Consider the following 18,853-nt stretch of genomic DNA (forward strand, 5'->3'; position numbering starts at 1 on the left):
GCCGATTTGAAATACTGTTGAGAAACTGATCATATCTATTTATTTAGCTGTACTGTACAGACTGAACTGGAGTTGGGCTGACCTTGAGGGTGCCATCATATAGATCGATCAAGATTGAGTGTGAGTGTGTGTGTGTGTGTGTGTGTGTGCGTTAGAGAGAAAGCAGCAGAGGAGGCGTGCAACTTCTCCAAACAAGGAGAAAATTGAAACCTCCGCTAATGATGAATCATTGATGGCTTGTGGACAAGAGAGGACTTTTCTCTTTCCTCCCCTCCTCTCTGCTTGTCAAACGTCTACTTCAGCATTCACTCTCACTTCCACTCATCCCATCGGCCCAGCTGCCTCACTTCCAATCACTCTCGTCTTTTTCTCGTCTTGACCTTCTCCCACCCGCTCTAGTGTATCATCACAACTTTCAGTACAGTATGTTGAAGCTTCACGCCAAAGATGGGCTCTTCTGAGGTAGTCGACTACAAAAAAAATAAAAGAGATTATAAAATAAGATCTAATTAGGCTGGAAATCTGAGTAACCATACGATATTATCATCAAGGCAATTACCATACAGCAATTCTGCAATGATTGATATACCTACAGGTATAATACTGCAGTGTTTCCTACAGGACTATCTATTTGCGGTGGTGGGTTGCAGGAGGAGTTTGCCGTGCCCACGGTGGCACCCACTACTTGTGGAGAAGAGCCATACGTGCTTTTCGTGTCACAAGACCTCGCAAGGTTATGCAGACGATATTTGTCATTGAAGAGAACAGCTATCTCGTAGCCTCAGGGCAGCCAGAAGTCCATCAGACTGTGAGCTATGCTATCGCTACTGTGAATGATAATACACGAAATAAAGAAGTGGAAGCGCGCCAGGCAGGATTTGAAGCACACATTAAGCATTTTGCGTACACTACAAGTATAAACCTTCCAATCCTGCCTGCACTCGGTGTTCCCAGAGTCGTTTTCTCACGATGTGCGGCTGCTCCACAACCACCCCTCACCCCCAAACTCCCCACCCCCCATCAGAGTTGAACAGCTGCCACGGTGTTAATGTCCAAGCAAAGGCTGTAGTATTTCTTGGTTTGATCAAAGTTACTTAAGATTTGTCATATGAAAACATGACACGATCGCTGCATAAGACGTCTGTCAAAACATGTGATAGTAGCATCTGTTTCACTTCTTCCTGGTAGCGCACTGTAAGCATAACAGGAACTGTAGTTCTTGTAGCGCAAACATAAAGCTAATCTACTGAAATCTGTAGTCTAATTTACATGTGTCTTAAACTATACATCAACATAAATTATCCGTAGGAGGAGCTACAACTGCCGTCATTATTTTAACTTTGATCATTTTTAGTTTTTGTTTCAATTTGTGAAAAAAAAGGTTCAACAGTTAACACCACGCAAAGTTCTACAACATTTTAATATGTACCTGCATTGTTTGTGACTTAGTTAAATTTGAAAAGGTATTTTTGTCCAGTCCTATATTTTGTCATTGTAGTTTTCCCTAAAAGTAATGTTAAAATATCGTTCTCATGAACCTAATATCGTGTATCATCTCTTTTCGAGAGCTGAGTGTACCGTGACACACCAACTGTTTGATAATTTGAAGTCAACCACCCAAGTGATTATACGGAAAGCATAAAAATGCGAGCAAAGTCTGCACAGACTCCCACTGCTGTAGCACACCAAGGAGCAGGTGAGCCACCAGACCATCAATAGTTTCATCATTATTTACTTTGTCGGTTAGTACATTTTTGACACTTTGATGCTTTAAAACTGGCAGTTTATAAAAGGTAATTTAAAAAAGCAATAATTGAGATCGGACAATATTCAAATATATATTGTGATCAATTTGTTTCACCCAGCCCTATTTACCGTTTAGTTACTTTGGTTACCTATTGCAATATTTATTTTATTCTAGTTCATGTTCCAGTCTTATGTGCAAAAACTTGAAAAATCTGTTTGTTTTAACAGTGGTTAATTTCTTTTTACTCCTACGTATCCAAATTATCTTCATCATTTAAGATAGGGCAGCTAACTTTTACACTTGACAAGACACGACAGATGACAGAAGTAGTAGCTGATGTCATATTCTTTGTCTTTAGACCGCAAAACTAGCTGAGATGGAATCAACAGCGCCTCTGCTGTTTGCAGCCAAGTAGTGCACTCCATTGATTATTATACCCAACATTGCTTAAAGCAAAACCACACTTCTTTTTTAATTTGTCCCATTATCCACAATCCTTATGTGAGACACGAACACGTCTCTCTCATTTTTGTGCGTTTTAAAGACATAAAAACAGATTAAAAGCAACAGCTCAGTAGTGCACGTAATGGGATCCACCTATGCCGCCTACAAAGAGCGCTATTAAAACACCTCCAAAAACCTCCAACAAGGTTTTATTTACATGCTGTGACCATGTACTATCAGGTACATTCATGATACACATTTTGTGTATTTCGGCCATTCTAAGCAATACCAGAACTTCCTTGCGCGGTGCATTGATTTCACATAGCAACGTCGCAGAAACAAACGCCTACACCTAGCGTTAACTTTTACAAACTCAGAAATAAAAACACAGCAGCAGTGGGGGCATCTCGAATATGTAGCCTTGCCTTTTGTTCGTATCTGGGGTGTTGTGTGCACGACGCTGACGCTCTACGGGCGAGTCTGTGGTGAAGCTAGTCGCTAGCCAGCTAATAGCTAGCCGGTGTGTTATGGCTAAGTGTCAATGTGCCAGTACTGTAGTTCAATCGGCGTAACAATGTTAATAATAATAACAACAACAACAACAACAACAACGACTACAACGTCGCTGTAGCTTGGTTAAAATGCACATCACATAATATGTAAATGTAGCGTTGTTGGTGTTTTTTGGAGACTTTTTCAGACGACTTTATACTTGTAGGAGGAATAAGTATGTCTCATACGTGCACTAATGAGCTGGCTCTTTTTTTTATCTGTTTTAATATCTTTAAAACACACAGAACAGAGAAAGACATATGTGTTCACGTTTCACAAAAGGATTGTGGATGATGGGCAAAATTCCCCCAAAAGTGCAGTTTTCCTTTAAATCTTTGATCTGATCGGCTTGTGACCAAAAATAATTTGAGGCAAAAATCTGGCAAAAAGACAAACACGGTAGCAGCAACCATCTGCCACAACAACAACACAAACAAACATTCCTGTCATCTCTATAGAAGCGCCATCCAGGTGTGTCGAGAAGCATATCGTGAGAGGCGACCTGGCGGCACCAAATGTTGCCCATTTGTTATTGATGAGCGAGGAGCACAATAATGTCACACTTATGAATAATGCACACAACATTAGCGATCAGAGCGAGATGCTGCACACACGCGACTGTCAATAGAGTGTGCTTTATGTATTATTTTCTTGTGTACATCTGTTCAAAACACACGCTCTTTCTTCACACGTTTATAAAGTGATGCGTGTCATTATGACGTCACCGTTTCAGATTTATATAGAGGTGAACCGTAGCACACAGAACATTGTACCATAGAAAGGCATCATTTAACCAGTATAATTTCTGGAAAATATGCCATAAAAACCCAAATGACACATTCCAACGGGTTTACAACTACTACTGTTAAACAATTTTAGCAAAAACAATACAAAGCAAAATGCAGCACCAGTCAAAAGTTTGAATACACTTGCTCATGTTATTGAACAGGTAGGTCATCTAAACTTTTGACTCGTACTGGATAAATACGTGTACTCACCAAAATAACTGATCACTTCGTCGTCGACGAAGTCTCGAACTCCTTTCTTTCCTTGAATTATGTTAGTCTTAGCGATTTGCGAAGTGTAGCTGTGACCAAATGATTTCCTTTCATTCCTTGAGCCAAAAGCTAGCATGGACTGCTGGCTGCTAATACTGCTAGCTAGCTAGCTTGTAACTGTAGCTATAAAGCTCTATGACCGATTTAACATTTTAAAAAATACCGACGTAATTGTGCGCGTACTGGTTAAGTTGTCACCAACTTAAAAATCATATTAATTGAAAAAAAAATCGTCGGCATTTATTTGAAAACTTCAATGCACCAGGTGCATATGATTTGTCTAACCGTACCTGGCAACGCGTAAAAGTGAAATCTAATTGGATAAAAAAAACCTCATAATTCTGATTGGATAAAAACTCCGGGAAAGCCACCGTAAACCGGAAATGGCGCGTCCAAAGAGGGAGAGCAACTGAATCAAGAGTCGGCATTGCCCACGCTAACAAAGGTATTTTTAAAGACTATTTGACTTAATCCAGACTGAAAATCTGTTTTTAACCAATGGCCTTTACAGAAAATGTTTATCCACACGAAAACGCATTTGTAGGCTTTTAGCTTGTCTTTTACTGATGACGTGTATGTACAATATTGATATACAATATTTACATTCCATTGTTTAGGAATGTTGAAATATGTCAAATCAAGTCTGTGGTTAATTCTGTATGATAAAGCATGACTTGAACTTTAATTAACAAAGTTTGAGCCAATTTCATAGCGGGAAATAGTGCCTTTGGTCCCCATTGCTTTAACATTGAGTGAAGACTAAAGCTGTGATCAAGCGTAAGACAAAATATATATTAACTTTGGCTGTGAAAATCTGTTTTAAAAGTCAACAAAGTAGCCATTTACATGGTTTTTTTTTTTATATAATGAAAAAGTCCAGGGAAGAAAATCAAGAGTAATATTTTTCACATAGGCTTCGCACTCGCATTGGTGTTCACCCCACACTACCCACAAGAAATACCTAGCTATCATCGATGGCAGCAATGTATAAAATCCACCAACACCCACTCCGTATTTGAGAAAATCTATGTTTTTTTTAGCAAGATTTTGTTATATCTATAAATTATCCATATTTTATTTGCTTTTGCATTTACAATCAAAGCATTCATATTGAAAATAGGACAATTAAAACGCTACATGTAGTAGTTCCAGGTTAAAAAAAAAAACATAATTCGCACCATCAGATTTAAATGAAATTTCAACGGCAGATAGATATTAAAGTGAATTAATACCTAATATACCTTTTATCTTGTCCTGAAGCTTCGATCCATGAGTTTGAAAGGCTTAAAGTTGGACTTAACATTCGAAGCACTTGCATAAGTCGATGTGGTCCAACACTCAGTATAAATCCGATACACAATTGAAGAGGAAGAGGTAATCTACTGTACCTAACAAACATGTATACGAATGAAAAAACACACGATATCCTATGAAAAAAATTGCATTTTTAAGGCATGCGCATGCACAGTGTCAGATATTTGCATCACTAAAATATGGGTTTTCTAACATTCCATGTGTGTGCGTGTATATGTACCCTCACATATATGACTGCATAAGCATAACAATGCAAAGGGTGGCATAAGATCCAACATACATTTGGCGTCCAAAATTGCTGAGAACCACACAAACGCAGACATTAGGGAGGCAGCGATGAGGTCTTAAAGAGGTCTTTTCTTTCCAAGTGACCACATTTGTAACCCCGTGGCGAAAGAAGACCACAAAAAACACAAACACACACACAGCATCGGGCCCATCTGTTACGCCCGCCGCCTCTCTGGGGGACTATTAATCAATCACTGCCAAAATACTGCACTTAAAACATCTAAGTGGGTCTCCTGCACAGAGACAAATATATCTTGACTATTTAAAATGGAGGGACACCCTTTTTAAAGCCTACAAAATAGCCCAGACTGTTTATGTAGAAAACAGGACACATGCATGTATTGCTGTTATGAGTAGTTGAGAAAGCATGAGCAAGCCAAGCACCAGTATTAGCCCAATCTACACACTACGTCACATTAGTTACACTTGCAGTCTTTGCAGGGGTCACACATTTGTCAAAAACACCTTGAAACATACAACAACACACAATCCAACTCATCAAATGCACATGTTTGGTCGGTGGTCAGATCAACCCCAAGCATTAGCAGTAGGATATGCACATTTGCTCCAAATTAGAATGCAACTTCTATGTTGAAGTATGTTTTAGCTTTATGTCTGCAAGGTTCTACTTGGAATTGAGAGCCACTAACAAAACACGGGAGTTGATTTGTTTAGCTGGACTGGACGGATTCATGGACACATGATGGCCTCGATGTTATTCATGATTTATTTAACATGGGCTAGCCACAATGACACCATCAGTGGAACTTCTAGGGTTCGATAGAGCTTTTCCAATAGGAAATAATGCAAATTATCTGTTGCACCATAATAAAACCTGTATTATGCGCTCAGGTAGTCAACATACTCGTAGAAGTGTAAAAATAAGCTGAACGGTGTTGATATGGAAACGTAAAAATAAAATGCTCAAGTCGTACCTTTTAACGGTCTACTCCTTTAACATTGTTGTCATGCAAGTATAAAAGGAAGTTAACCACTGTTAATAAATGCTTTGAATGTGAGTCATTCTTCTCTTAACACCCTTTGCTGATGTTGTTTTTGTCTTCTGCAGTAAGTGTCGGCACATAAGCCAAATAAAAAGCAAAATACACAGGTCTGGCACGATATTCCGTCTTGCGTGGCATCATTGTTTTGTTTTCGAAGTTTTGCGCAACTTTCAGGGCACGTTCTTAAATATTTGGGTTGGATTTGTAATTGTACAACTTTAGTGACATGTTTTTTCTCAGGATTTCACAGTCTGAAAGAGTGTTTTTTGCATTACATTTCAATTTCTTCTAAAAGTCATAGTTTTTTTTTCCCTATAATATTAAACCTCTCTCATAATTTCCTTTTTATTCTTGTAAAATTACAAGCGTTTTCTCATAATAATACAACTTGTCTTGCAAAAAGTCAGAGGTTTTTCTCGTTATTATACTCTCAGAATTTACAAGTCTAATCTCGTAAAATAATAGTTTTTTCCCCCATACTATTACAACTTTATTCTAATAATTTTAAGTAAAACATATGATTTTTTTTTCTTGCAATTGCAACTTTGTGTGGTTCGCATGTTGGCCACACAGTCAGGAGATGGGGAAGACCTGGGTTCGACTCTCCACTTGGGAATATCTGTGTGGAGTTTGCATGTTCTCCCCGTTCGTGCGTGGGTTTTCTCCGGTTACCCCGATTTCCTTCCACATTCCAAAAACATGCATGTTAGGTTAATTGGCGACTCTAAATTGTCCATAGGTATGAATGTGAGTGTGAATGGTTGTTTGTCTCTATGTGCCCTGTGATTGACTGGCGACCAGTCCAGGGTGTACCCCGCCTCTTGCACGAAGTCAGCTGGGATAGGCTCCAGCATACCGCCGTGACCCTAATGAGGATAAGCGGCATAGAAATGGATGGCTGCAGCTTTATTAACATAAAATTATATAGTTAAATGTAATGCTGTCTGACCTGAGGTCTCGCACAACATGCCGTCTTGTGTGAAGTATGAAGGTGGTTGAAATTCTTTACTTTAGAGGAATATTTTTTCCAAATATTTTTGGTTAGCATCTGAATTGTACATCTTTGGGGTCATTGAACTCAAGAGGTTCCACTGTACACTGAAATGTGTCAATCTCGTCTTCATGAATCCGTCCATAATCAAGTGTGTAATGATTCTGTTCTTTTCTTCTGAAGCACAGTCTTACCTTTGATGCCGAACTTGGAGTTCCCTGCAAACTTGATGATCGCCAACATGAGCAGGAGGCCGAAGAAGGCGACGGCGGCGATGCCCACCACCACGTACACCTGCAAGAATGTGATGAAACACCACTGAAAACACACCAGCCGCCAACGAGGAAACAGGTAGGGGCTGAGGTTCACAGGGCTGGATCAAAATGTTGATTGATAAAGGTCATGGGGATGGAAGCGCAGATGGAGACTTACAGCGACTCTGTCCTCTGGTGGGTCTGCAGTCGGGCCATCTGTTGACGCAGAAATAAATAAGGAGTAGTCAGGACTTGTGCAGTTGCAATGTATACACTTCATGAAGTACACCTGCATTTACAAACAATACCGCTCCAAAGCAATGTACTTCCACTGAAACCTGGACACAGTCATCCCTCGCCATATCCTGGTTTGAAAATCCCTCTGACACTCTATCGCGGTGTTTCAAAAATGAATTAATAAATGATCGCTGTTTCATGGCCGATTGTTAGTCCAAAAGCATTGAAGGACAAGTTACCATAGATGCAGCGTCGGCCACCGATCGGTATCGGGGTGTTATTTCATGTCTACAGGGCTCTAATAATGTTAAAAACGTTTTTTTTAGATGGTCATAAACAGGTTTTCTATGCGCTGTAGGGGTGTCATGAGACGATATGCAAGATTGCGTCAACGAGACGAGATTTTAACTTTACTTTTAAGAAAAGTACACTGAAAAAATAAAAAAAATATGACAATATATTGTAAACTACTAATTTAATATTTACTACGTTACAGTCTGCACTCTGTGTGTATGCTAGCGGCCCCGCCTACACCCACCGAGACAAAGAGACTGTATGACTGACAAAAGGGCTCACTCCGTTCATGCCGTTGTTCTATGGAACTAAAACGCCAAGAAAATAATGCAGAGTGAATCCTCATCCTGTCTGTTTGGAGGCTTGAGACAAAGAAAACAGACATGCATGCACATGGCGATATATTGAAGCCGGAAAAATTAATAAGTTCACATTCATTTATTGCCTGATTAATTAATGTATTTATTTATTATCGTCCCAGGCCTAATGCTTGTTTTTTTCTGAATGAGAAATCTTCTTGCGGAAATTCACCTACTGCGGCCGGGGCTGGAACCAATTAACCTCAATAAACGAGGGACGACTGTATATCATTTTAAAAATATATATATTTGAACACTTTCTTTACTTTTTCCTTGTAATTATCTAATGGTCTTTAATATAATTTGTTAAGTAAGTCCAAAACAAATAAAAGCATTCCCATATTGTGAAATCAATCAAAACTGAGCATTATTATGATATATATTATGATAAAATGAAGTGTCCAGTAAACTCATAGCGTTCAAACATAATAACAGTACCTATGGGGGAGTCTGCAGCCAAGAGAATGCGATGTTAAGAAGTGGCAAGAAAGAGAGAAGGAAAAACAAATTAGATTGCAAAAAAGTCAACACAATCTTTTCTTTCACATGCACTTTAGAAATCACAGTATTATCATGCATACTGTCTGAGCTCCATAAATAGAAGTCATATTGACCCACAGAAACACAACAACAACATGTACTAGCATGCAAACACGACAGCATCAGGGGGAGAGGCTAGTGGAATCCCTGGCTGCAAGGATGTGTAAATGTGCAACGCACCCTCGGCAACTTGACAGACAAAAACAGGGGGAGAGAGGTTCTAACGAGACATTTAAACATGGAAAACCTGAAAAGTATTGTACTGTACGAAGGACCGTTCGGGCTTCACAAGGGGAAAAAATAAAAATTCCAAGAAGAAGAGTTGTAAAGTTGCAAGATTAAAATTGCATTTTTTAAAGAAAAAGTTCAAACATTTCAAGGGGAAAAAGGGGGAAAAAATATTACTTTTTAAAATTTAAAGCTGTATAATGGTAAAATTCTGTACTTTTTCCCATGATATTACAACTTTATTGTCAAATAACAACTTTGTTTTGTTTTTTTCTATTGTCCTTTCAAGTGTTTTTCCTTGTAATATTCCAATTGCATTCTTGTTAAAGTACAAGAGTTTTTTGCCGCTTGTAAAATGTAAACTTTTGAGTTAATTTGGTAACACTTTACAATGAGGTACACAAAATTACAGTGCTAACCCTAACCACTACTCATTAGTTCCTCAGTAACTAGTCTAAATGTATGTGCCTTAGTCATTAGTTCCTCAGTAACTACTGTATTTTTGTGTACCTTATTGTAATGTGTGACCGTTAAATCTCATATTACAACTTTATTCTCGTAAAAAGCCAGCGATTTTTTTGTTTTATTACAACTTGTGATTTATTGCTCCCAACTTTCAAAACTATTCTGACATGTTTTTTTCTCATATTACCACTGTATTATCAAATAACCACTTATGTTTTTTTTCTCGTAAATTAAAGCTTTTTTCTCATATTGTATATTCTTACTATTGTAAAAAAAACGTGGGAGTTATTTCTCATAACATTACAACTTTATTCTTGTTAAAAATCTGACATTTTTCTTGAAATGAGGACTGGTATATTGGATATGTATATTTCATTAGAAAACACTGATGTAGATGTATACGTTGCATTTTACTCACCGTAGTAGTATAATTCTTTCTCTGTTCCTACACACAAAGCAATAAAAGATGCAAAATAATGAACACACTTTTTACGCCTCATGGGCAAAAATGACAAACGCTTTTCATTTGTTCAGAATTCAAAGACATTGTGTGCTATAATGACCTGTAAAGTGTGACTCCTCACCGTCCCAGGGCCTGCGCATGAAGTGAGCTTCTACGCGCTTCTGGTCTATTCCGTATTTGTTTTTGGCCACAAGCGTGTAGAAGCCGTTGTTGAGGTGCGTGGGGCTGTCCAGCTGCAGACAGCCGTGGTACTCTCGCTCGGTGACGTCGTGGATTAGGGTCTTGATGAAGTTGCCCTCCGTCACTGCTTTGTCATTCAGAAACCACTGGATCTCAGGTTCCGGGTTGCCTGGAACATAAATGAAAGGCTCTGTTTCAGCCTTGTGTCTGTGACATATTTTTTTTCGTTAGTTCTTATCCAGTCACAGAAAATACACTGAAGGTTTGGTGGAAGTATCATACGGTATACTGGATATTGGGCAGTTACATTCCACTCCAGTCCTGTAGGTGGCAGAAATGCACATGCTATACACATAGCAAGCTTATATTCACCTAAGCGACTGCTGGCAAACAGACTATATAACATAAAGTAGACCCCTTAAGTCACGCCTATTTCTGGATTTGCACCAATATTTTACACAGCAATAATTTCAGCATTTATGCACCGGAGGTGCCGCTTCACCATTTTGGAAAACCGCCATTGCCATAAAGGGAAAGGGTCATGGGGGGTCACTACCATACTTGACTGTAGGCAAAACACAATTACCTTGGCACTCACTTGTGTTGACTCATTTTCAGTGGCTAGTAAATCTATACTTCTAGACAAGCTGTACACGGTTTACTTCGTATAGCAGGGGTGTCCAAAGTGTGGCCCAAGTGCACGCGGCACATTCTAAAAAAAATAATTGAGCAAGAAAAGTAGAAAAAAAAAAATTTAAAAGTCTGCAATAATTTTACAAGAATAAAGTAAAAACAAGTTCTAATCTAACGAGAAAAAGTTGTAATTTTACAAGAATAATGTTATATATGCAATATTATGAGGGAAAATAATGTTTTTTTTGTAGCATAATGTTAAAAAATTGAAAGAAAAAGAATTTGTAGAAGTTGTAATGTAATGGGAAACAAACAAAATGAATAAAGTTGTAATTTTTGGAAAATTAGGTTGCGGAAAAAGCTATAATGTTACAAGAATAAAGTCAAAGTATTATGAGAACAAGGTCATAATTACGAGAAAAAAATATGCAAGAAAAAAGCTGAAATTGTTGGAAAATATAAGAAAAAAACAACAGCAGCTGACAAGGAAGAAACAGCTGCATTTTTAGGAGAATTAAGTCAAAATATTAAGAGAAAAAAGTCGTATTGTAACGAAAAAAAGTCACAATTTCACAAGAATAAACTTGTAATATTATGAGGAAAAATAAGATCATTTCAGTGGCGCAGAGTTGAAATATTAAAGAAAAAAAATGGTTATTTTTTTTACAGTTGCAATATTATGAGAAACAAACAAAACAAAATAAAGTTGTAATATTTGGACAAAAGTTATATTATGGGAGTAAAGTCATAATATCATGAAAAGAAAGATTATTTTAGAAGAAAGTTTGAATATTTGCAAAATTTAAAAACAGCAACAAAAATAGGAAAAAGAGTTCATCCTAATAAGCTTTTCCATATATATATATATATATATATATATATATATATATATATATATACATATATATATATATATATATATGTGTGTTGCTTTACAAAATATTAAAGTGGCAAAGTTGCATCCTTTCATTTTTCACTATGTGGCCCTCGCTGGAAAAAGTTTGGACACCCCTGTTCTACAGTATCTTCCTTGAGAAGATAATACTGTCATAAAAATACTTACTGAACAGTCAAATGGACATCTTACCTGCGACACTAAAGGGGATGCACCAGTGGTGGTCTGAGATGGCGTCACTCAGTTTGGTGATATTTGGAGGAACTAAGGAGATGAGAGGAAAACGGGGGGGTGGGGACGTTAACACTAGTAGTGAAGCAATAATAGCAAAGAAAGCCTGTCTACTCCAGCTCTTGCCTGAAAGACTTCAATCTACTGTAATTGGATTTAGCGAAAAGGGCAAAAACGTACATAGAATGTCTAACACTGTGGAGGACTCCTTCTCGCCAACAATGTTCTCTGCGGTGCAGCTGATCTTGCTGTTGTGGTCCAACGACGACAAGTTGGACAGTCGCAGCACAGAAATCTGACCCGACGTTGCGATCTGAGAGAAGACAGGCAAAGCAGAGCATCAGTCGCAAAATAATGGCGTGTGTATTTAAGGCCTAGGCTACCAGCACTTATTAGTTCGCTCTTCGGATGCAGGGGCGACACATTCTTCACAGAAGTACAGATGACGTCTCAAGAAACCTTTCCCTCGATGGACAACTCCTGTATGACTGAGAGCCTACACAGACGTATGCTTTGTTTATTTACATCCATCCATTTTCTTTCGCTTATCCGGGTCCGGGTCGCGGAGGGCAGCAGTCTCAGTAGGGAAGTCCAGAATTCCCGGTCCCCGACCACCTCTTGCAGTTCACCAAGTTCACCAAGGCGTTCCCAGTCCAGCTGTGATACGTAATCCCTCCAGCGTGTCCTAGGTCTGCCCCAGGGCCTTCTCCCAGCTGGGCATGCCCGGAACACCTCACCAGGGAGGCGTCCAGGAGGCATCCGGACTAGATGCCCAAGCCACCTTAACTGGCTCCTCTCGATGTGAAGAAGCAGCAGTTCCTCACCCTGTCTCTTAGGGTGATTCCAGCCGCGATCCGCGATCTTGTTCTTTCGGCCGTGACCCAAAGCTCATGGCCATAGGTGAGGGTGGGAACATACAGTACATCCGCCTGTCGACCTCACACTCCAACCTTCCCTCACTCGTGAACTACCCCCGGTAGACCCACCACCTGCGGGGTCAAGCATAAGGGTCCGGTGCAATGTGTTTTGTGTGGCGGTTCAGGGTGGGCGCCTGGGCGACCTGGTCTTTGGCAGCCAAATCTGCTGCCTTGTTTATTTCTTAGAGGCTAAATGACTGAGGCAGTTGCGATCGATTGAATGCCCTGTGACTACAATGACCTTGATGGATGACAATATTCACAGGCATATTAGTGATTATTGATGATGATTAGCTATTTAAGTTAGCATCTGCTTGATAAAAATGTATTTGTGTAGATCATTTATTTATATTTTAATCAACAGTTTTACTACTTGCACTGGGCAACAAGGCCCTTTCCTATGTAACACAAAGTTCCATTTCTGCTTCGATGGTTATCATCACACTCGCATCTCATTTTCCTGAGCTGAAGTCTCACGACATTTGTGGACAAAGTTTTTATGAGTTTTATTTTTACTTTTGAACCATATTTCTTTTCCAAAATTGACTTTGACTTTGTAAGCCATACAATGTAATTAGGTGGGTGTTTGTGAGAGAGCGAGACATGTGACCTCGTAGGTGGTAACCAGTGCCATGTTCCAGATGAGGTCCGGTGAGGGCACCCCTGAGGTCACACAGGATAGCTGCACGTTGGATCCTTCCATGACGGTCACTCTGGGCGGGCTCAGCGTCGCCATGGGAAGCTCTGCAGCGCCACCAAGAAGACAAAGAAGAAGGCAATGATGGAGCTACACACACACACACACACACACACACACACACACACACACACACAGACAATCAAAGAAACCTTGGATTCCAAACTGTGCCCCCTCTTCTTTTAAGTGTGCACACTCACCCACAGTCCACACACACAAAGGCAAACAGAGAAGTGGTTCCGCTCATTACTGATGCATGCCGACTAATAAACTGATTGGACACAGCCAGAATCTTCTTTCAGAGAGTGTGTGTGCTGACTGGGCTAACCAGGAGGTGGCCAATTGGACTCATCAAAGACAAAAGGTGGACAATTATGCAAAATGGACGTTTGAATGATAGTCTCAGTAACATGTGTCACTAGAGCCGTTTTATGAGCACCAAATCTCAGAAAGATCTACTGTATCTGTCACTTGTTTGCTCCACGGTGGGTGTTGAAGTGCCACGTAGGCTTCGCTACACATTGGAAAATAAAGCCCGGAGCTTTGCCAACTATCCTATCAATCAGTGATAGATGCGTGAGCTGCAAGTTTGATCATTTTGGTTTTCTTCAGCCAACCTAGCATGATGTTGCTGTTAAAATGTGACCGTAATAGCACTTCTTGATTCTACATTCTTCATTCTACAAATGGCGTGTTTTCAGCAAACGGGAAAAATAATCTTTTACTGATAAACCACATATAAACCACATCAAGTCGCATATCAAATTAAAGCCCCTGTCAAGAACTTAAGAGATCTGTAATTATTTTGTGAGTAAGATTTTATGCGACAGGCGCCATACACATTTTTTTTTTGGCTGTACGCCGTTTTACAGGTCAAAGCTTCAAGCAGGGGATCAAAAGTCAAGGTTACAGTATAATTTGCAGAACATATACTTAATGGACAGCGGCTGAACAATTGATTATGACCTTAACTCATTCAATATCAAAGACGTATTTATACATCTTTTATGTTTTTTTTGCATGAGAGGCAAAAAGAGGTGATGACACAACTGCACACTAATAGAAGTCACTGTCACTGCAGTTTTAAGCCATAAAAAAGTGCATTTGATAAGAGCTCGGCATGGATCATTTGCATGTATTAACACACTCGACCGCAAGGAGGACGTGGAAGAGCATGGAGGAGTGTAGCGTGCAGAAGGTTACGCATTGTAGGGAGATCTTAACACATGCGCGCACACACACACGTGCGCATGCACACGCACACACACAGTTTAGTTCCAAATGTGAAAATTGTAAATAGTTCATGGTGTTATATTTGTAAATACATTGATATTTTGATGTAAAAAAACAAACCTTTTTTGCGTTATTTATGTTGGTATAGTTGTTTAGATATTTGAGCAAAAAAATATTTGTGTCAAAGTGAAAGTTATGCTTGAAATGTATCTTTTCACAAAAAACTGTTTTTCTTCCTGTTTTAGTTGGGATCTGATATTTTCCCGAAACTTTTCTATGTTCTACTGCTGATTACTAAAGAACGGAAAAAGGTAGAAACAAACTTTTTTTTTCTGATGAATGATGAGTCTAATCTTTCTTTTAAAAATGCTCGTCAGAATATTGCATTAAATATTTGTTGTAATAGTACTGCGATTAGTCTTAATGGAAAGCTCTAAAAATGGGAATTGCCCCACAAAGGGTTACATTTAAAGCTGTTACCAAGCTCCTTCTCAATGTAGTAGATAAGTCTCCGCATTGTGAATTATTCTTATTCTTATAGTTATTCCAACCCCTAAAACAGGCAGCCAGAGGAGATGTTGACAGGAATGCAGATTAAAACCGGACTGATTTCTTATCACATCCTTCTTGTTCTTCTTCCATCTCCTTGTGATCGTCAGCCTGTCACTGGGGCAACCCACTTATCACCACGGCAACCCATTCGATCACAGCCTGGAGAGGCTAAAAGATAATGGCTTCAGTGGTGACACTGGGGTCAGCTGCCATGTTGGATTGAAGCACATCATTCCACAGCCGCCCCAATGTGTTGTCATCACATCACAACACAACACTAAAGAAACACGATGTGACATGACAATTATGTCTGGTTGTTGGTTATACACAACACTTCCACGCTCAGCTTTGCTGGTGAAACCAGCCGTGACATTTAGTGATTATAATCCCTGCATGGGACGTGATCAGAAGGAAGGAATGGTTAATTAGCATGGTAGCGCAGCCTCCATTTTGGCTCAGTTACAGCCCACCTGCAGCCTGTTGTGAACATCTGGAAAACTGTCATACAGCAACTACACAGACGAAGCCTAAAGTGCAACATGCACTACAAATGCATGCATTTTTTGGGATTGGAATGTGGCAACAAATGTAATGCAAACAAATCAGAGCTGCATCAAAGATAAATAAAGCAACAATTCAATCATGATTGCTGGACACTCTTAGGGAAGTATTCATTTAACAGTATGTTAAGTATGTTTTTTAACATGTTTTTAAAATGTGTTAATATTTGAAATATTAAAAAAAATGCTATGTATGACAAGCTTGTTTTCATCTTGGCTACATATTTTTACAAACGTGTTATATTATTTTATTTTATACAACTATACACTATAAATAAACAAATATATACTCTGGGCTACATATAAATGTATTTTATTTTTTGCATGCACTTTATTTTGGTTTATTTTATTTCTATATATGTATGTGTGTGCACGTACAGTGGTGTGAAAAAGTGTTTGCCCCCTTCCTGATTTCTTTTTGCTTTTTGCCTGTTTGTCACATTTAAATGTTTCAATCATCAAACAAATTCAAATATTAGTCAATGACAACACAACTGAACACAAAATGCCATTTTTAAATGAAGCTAATATTAAAATATGTTTCATTTCCTCAGTCAACCCAATTTTGCATTAAAATCAGTCCACTTGTACAGCAGTGATTTTCAATCGGTGGGTCGTGAGCCAAAAGGGGGGCTGTTGTTGGAGACAGTCAAAAAAAAAAAAAAGAATCAAAAAGCTTTAACCTGCATTCAATGTTTGGACTTTCAAAAATAAAAAAATTTGTTTGAAAGAAACCATCTGATTTTACTAAAAGTCATTACTGGTCAAATTTAACAATCTAATCAAACCTCCTCTGCTTTGTAAGACTCTAATAACATTCCTGTCTATCACCGTACCTCCTGCTGTTGTCTTTCTTTTATTAACGATATAAATCCTGTGTTGCCATAATGCGTGTTATTACGCCATTCGCCCACCCCGCTGTTTAATTGACTTTTATTCAACCCGAGCGGACTTTGCATGCAACGGCAGGAAATATATGAATAAATACATGAAACTCCTCTCCAGCCCACAGACACTGGAGCCATCTGGTCTCTTTAGTGGCTTTGTTGTGCTATTTACTGCTTACATCTGCGCCTATAGTACCGTGTTTGCACATGCATGTACACAGCATACACTGTTGGAGGACTTTGACAGACATGGAAACATTCTGTCTGCCTAAAAGCTCATTAAAAACAGCAGCGCTTGGTTTTGCAGGAGGTCTTTAAAAACAGCAGTGCGCCCCTCACACAGAGGGGATCTTTGACTAGCATTGTTGATGTGGGGTTCTAAAAACAGCAGAGCATTCCTGCCATGAAATGATCTTTGATTCCTGTTTTTGCAGAAGGTCCTAAAAAACAGCAGAGCACCTCTGTCATATAGATGATCTTTGATTAGCGTTTGTGCGGGCGGGCTTTAAAAACACCAGAGCACTTCTGACATACAAAGGATCTTTGCTTCATGTTTTTTGCAATAGTGTTTTAAAAAAGTAGCTGAGCCCTCCTGTCACGTAGATTAGTGTTTGTGCAGTAGGTCTTTAAAGCCAGCAAGTGCTCCTGACATATAGAGGATCTTTGACTAGGGCTGTTGCTGTATGTCTTTTAAAAATAGAGCGCTCCTTCCATATGTGTAAATGATTTTTGAGTCACTTCTTTTTTGCCGTAGGTTCTTAAAAACAGCTGCTTCTGACATTTAGAGGATCTTTGATTAACGTTTTTGCGGTCGGGCTTTAAAAACAGCAGAACGCTCCTGTCACATAGAGGATCTTTGATTAGCATTTTTGCTGTTGATCCTTTTAAAACAGCAGATCACTTCTGACAGATAAAAGGATCGTTGTTTCAAGGTGTTTTGCAGTAGTGTTTTAAAAACAGCAGAGCACTCCCGTCATATGGACGATCTTTGACTAGAGCTGATGCTGTATGCCTGTAAAAATAGCAGGGGGCTCCTGTCACATAGAGAATCTTTGATTAGCGATTTTTCTTTTGCAGTCGGTCCTTAAAAACAGCAGAGCACTCCTGTCACATAGAGGATCTTTCATTAGCGTTTTTGCAGTAGGCCTTTAAAAGCAAATAGAGCGCTTCTGACATATACAGGATCTTCGATTAGTGTTTGTGTAGTAAGTCTTTAAAGCCAGCAGTGTGCTCCTGACATATATAGGATCTTTGACCAATGTTGTTGCTGTATGTCTTTGAAATCAGCAGAGCATTTGTCATTTGAAGAATTTTTGATGTTTTTTGCAGTTAAAAACTGCAGAGCACTCCTGTCATACAGAGTGCTTCTGACAGATGATCTTTGACTAGTGTTGTCGCTATGTTGTTAAAAACATTAGAGCGCGCCTGGCACATAAACGATCTTTTCATAGCTTTTTTTTTTTTTTTTTTTAGCCGTCACTCCTTAAAAACAGCAGAGCACTTCTGTCATATAAAGGATCTTTGATTAATGGTTTTTTTGCAGTATTGGTTTAAAAACAGCAGAGCACTTCAGACATATAGAGGATCTTTGGTTAGTGTTTTTGCAGGAGGTCTTTAGAAACATTTTGATCTTAGACATGAAACTTCTTAGAAACGTGATGAAAGTGAGTAGAAATGTAATCAGAAAAGTTGAATTAAATGGTCAGATTTTGGGCCTAATGAGAGACCTTAGTTGCCATAGTGAGTGACATGCTCAGTAATTGCTCGGGGCAGTCAGGACGCAAAGAACACGAACAATACGCTAGCCTGCAGGAAGCTAACGGTGTCATT

The 18,853-nt window shown here is 39.0% G+C and overlaps 2 protein-coding genes across 11 annotated transcripts in view; one reads left to right on the forward strand and one right to left on the reverse strand.

Annotated features, from left to right (window-relative positions):
- Window positions 1–18,853, reverse strand: part of ntrk2a (neurotrophic tyrosine kinase, receptor, type 2a) — a 109,793-nt gene that overhangs the window by 79,447 nt on the left and 11,493 nt on the right. For 3 of the 6 annotated variants that reach the window (XR_008570135.1, XM_054774696.1, XM_054774695.1), the window contains exons 6-13: window positions 13,705–13,838; window positions 12,358–12,490; window positions 12,139–12,210; window positions 10,339–10,587; window positions 10,194–10,220; window positions 8,981–8,992; window positions 7,831–7,868; window positions 7,593–7,692 (exon numbers count right to left, since the gene is read on the reverse strand). Coding sequence is in view for 5 of the 6 variants with exons in the window: in XM_054774696.1 (XP_054630671.1) it covers window positions 7,593–7,692; window positions 7,831–7,868; window positions 8,981–8,992; window positions 10,194–10,220; window positions 10,339–10,587; window positions 12,139–12,210; window positions 12,358–12,490; window positions 13,705–13,838 (765 nt within the window). In the remaining variant the exon portion in view is untranslated. The remainder of the gene's footprint in view (window positions 1–7,592; window positions 7,693–7,830; window positions 7,869–8,980; window positions 8,993–10,193; window positions 10,221–10,338; window positions 10,588–12,138; window positions 12,211–12,357; window positions 12,491–13,704; window positions 13,839–18,853) is intronic. The other 3 variants (XM_054774698.1, XM_054774697.1, XM_054774699.1) reach the window with 3 other exon arrangements.
- Window positions 4,173–18,853, forward strand: part of LOC129180330 (solute carrier family 28 member 3-like) — a 39,058-nt gene continuing 24,377 nt past the window's right edge. For 4 of the 5 annotated variants that reach the window (XR_008570137.1, XR_008570140.1, XR_008570138.1 and 1 more), the window contains exons 1-2: window positions 4,173–4,246; window positions 7,582–7,749. The gene's annotated coding sequence lies outside the window, so the exon portion shown is untranslated. The remainder of the gene's footprint in view (window positions 4,247–7,581; window positions 7,750–18,853) is intronic. The other variant, XR_008570139.1, reaches the window with a different exon arrangement.

This window comes from Dunckerocampus dactyliophorus, chromosome 4 (genome assembly GCF_027744805.1).
Source record: "Dunckerocampus dactyliophorus isolate RoL2022-P2 chromosome 4, RoL_Ddac_1.1, whole genome shotgun sequence".
In the NCBI taxonomy this organism is placed as follows: domain Eukaryota; kingdom Metazoa; phylum Chordata; class Actinopteri; order Syngnathiformes; family Syngnathidae; genus Dunckerocampus; species Dunckerocampus dactyliophorus.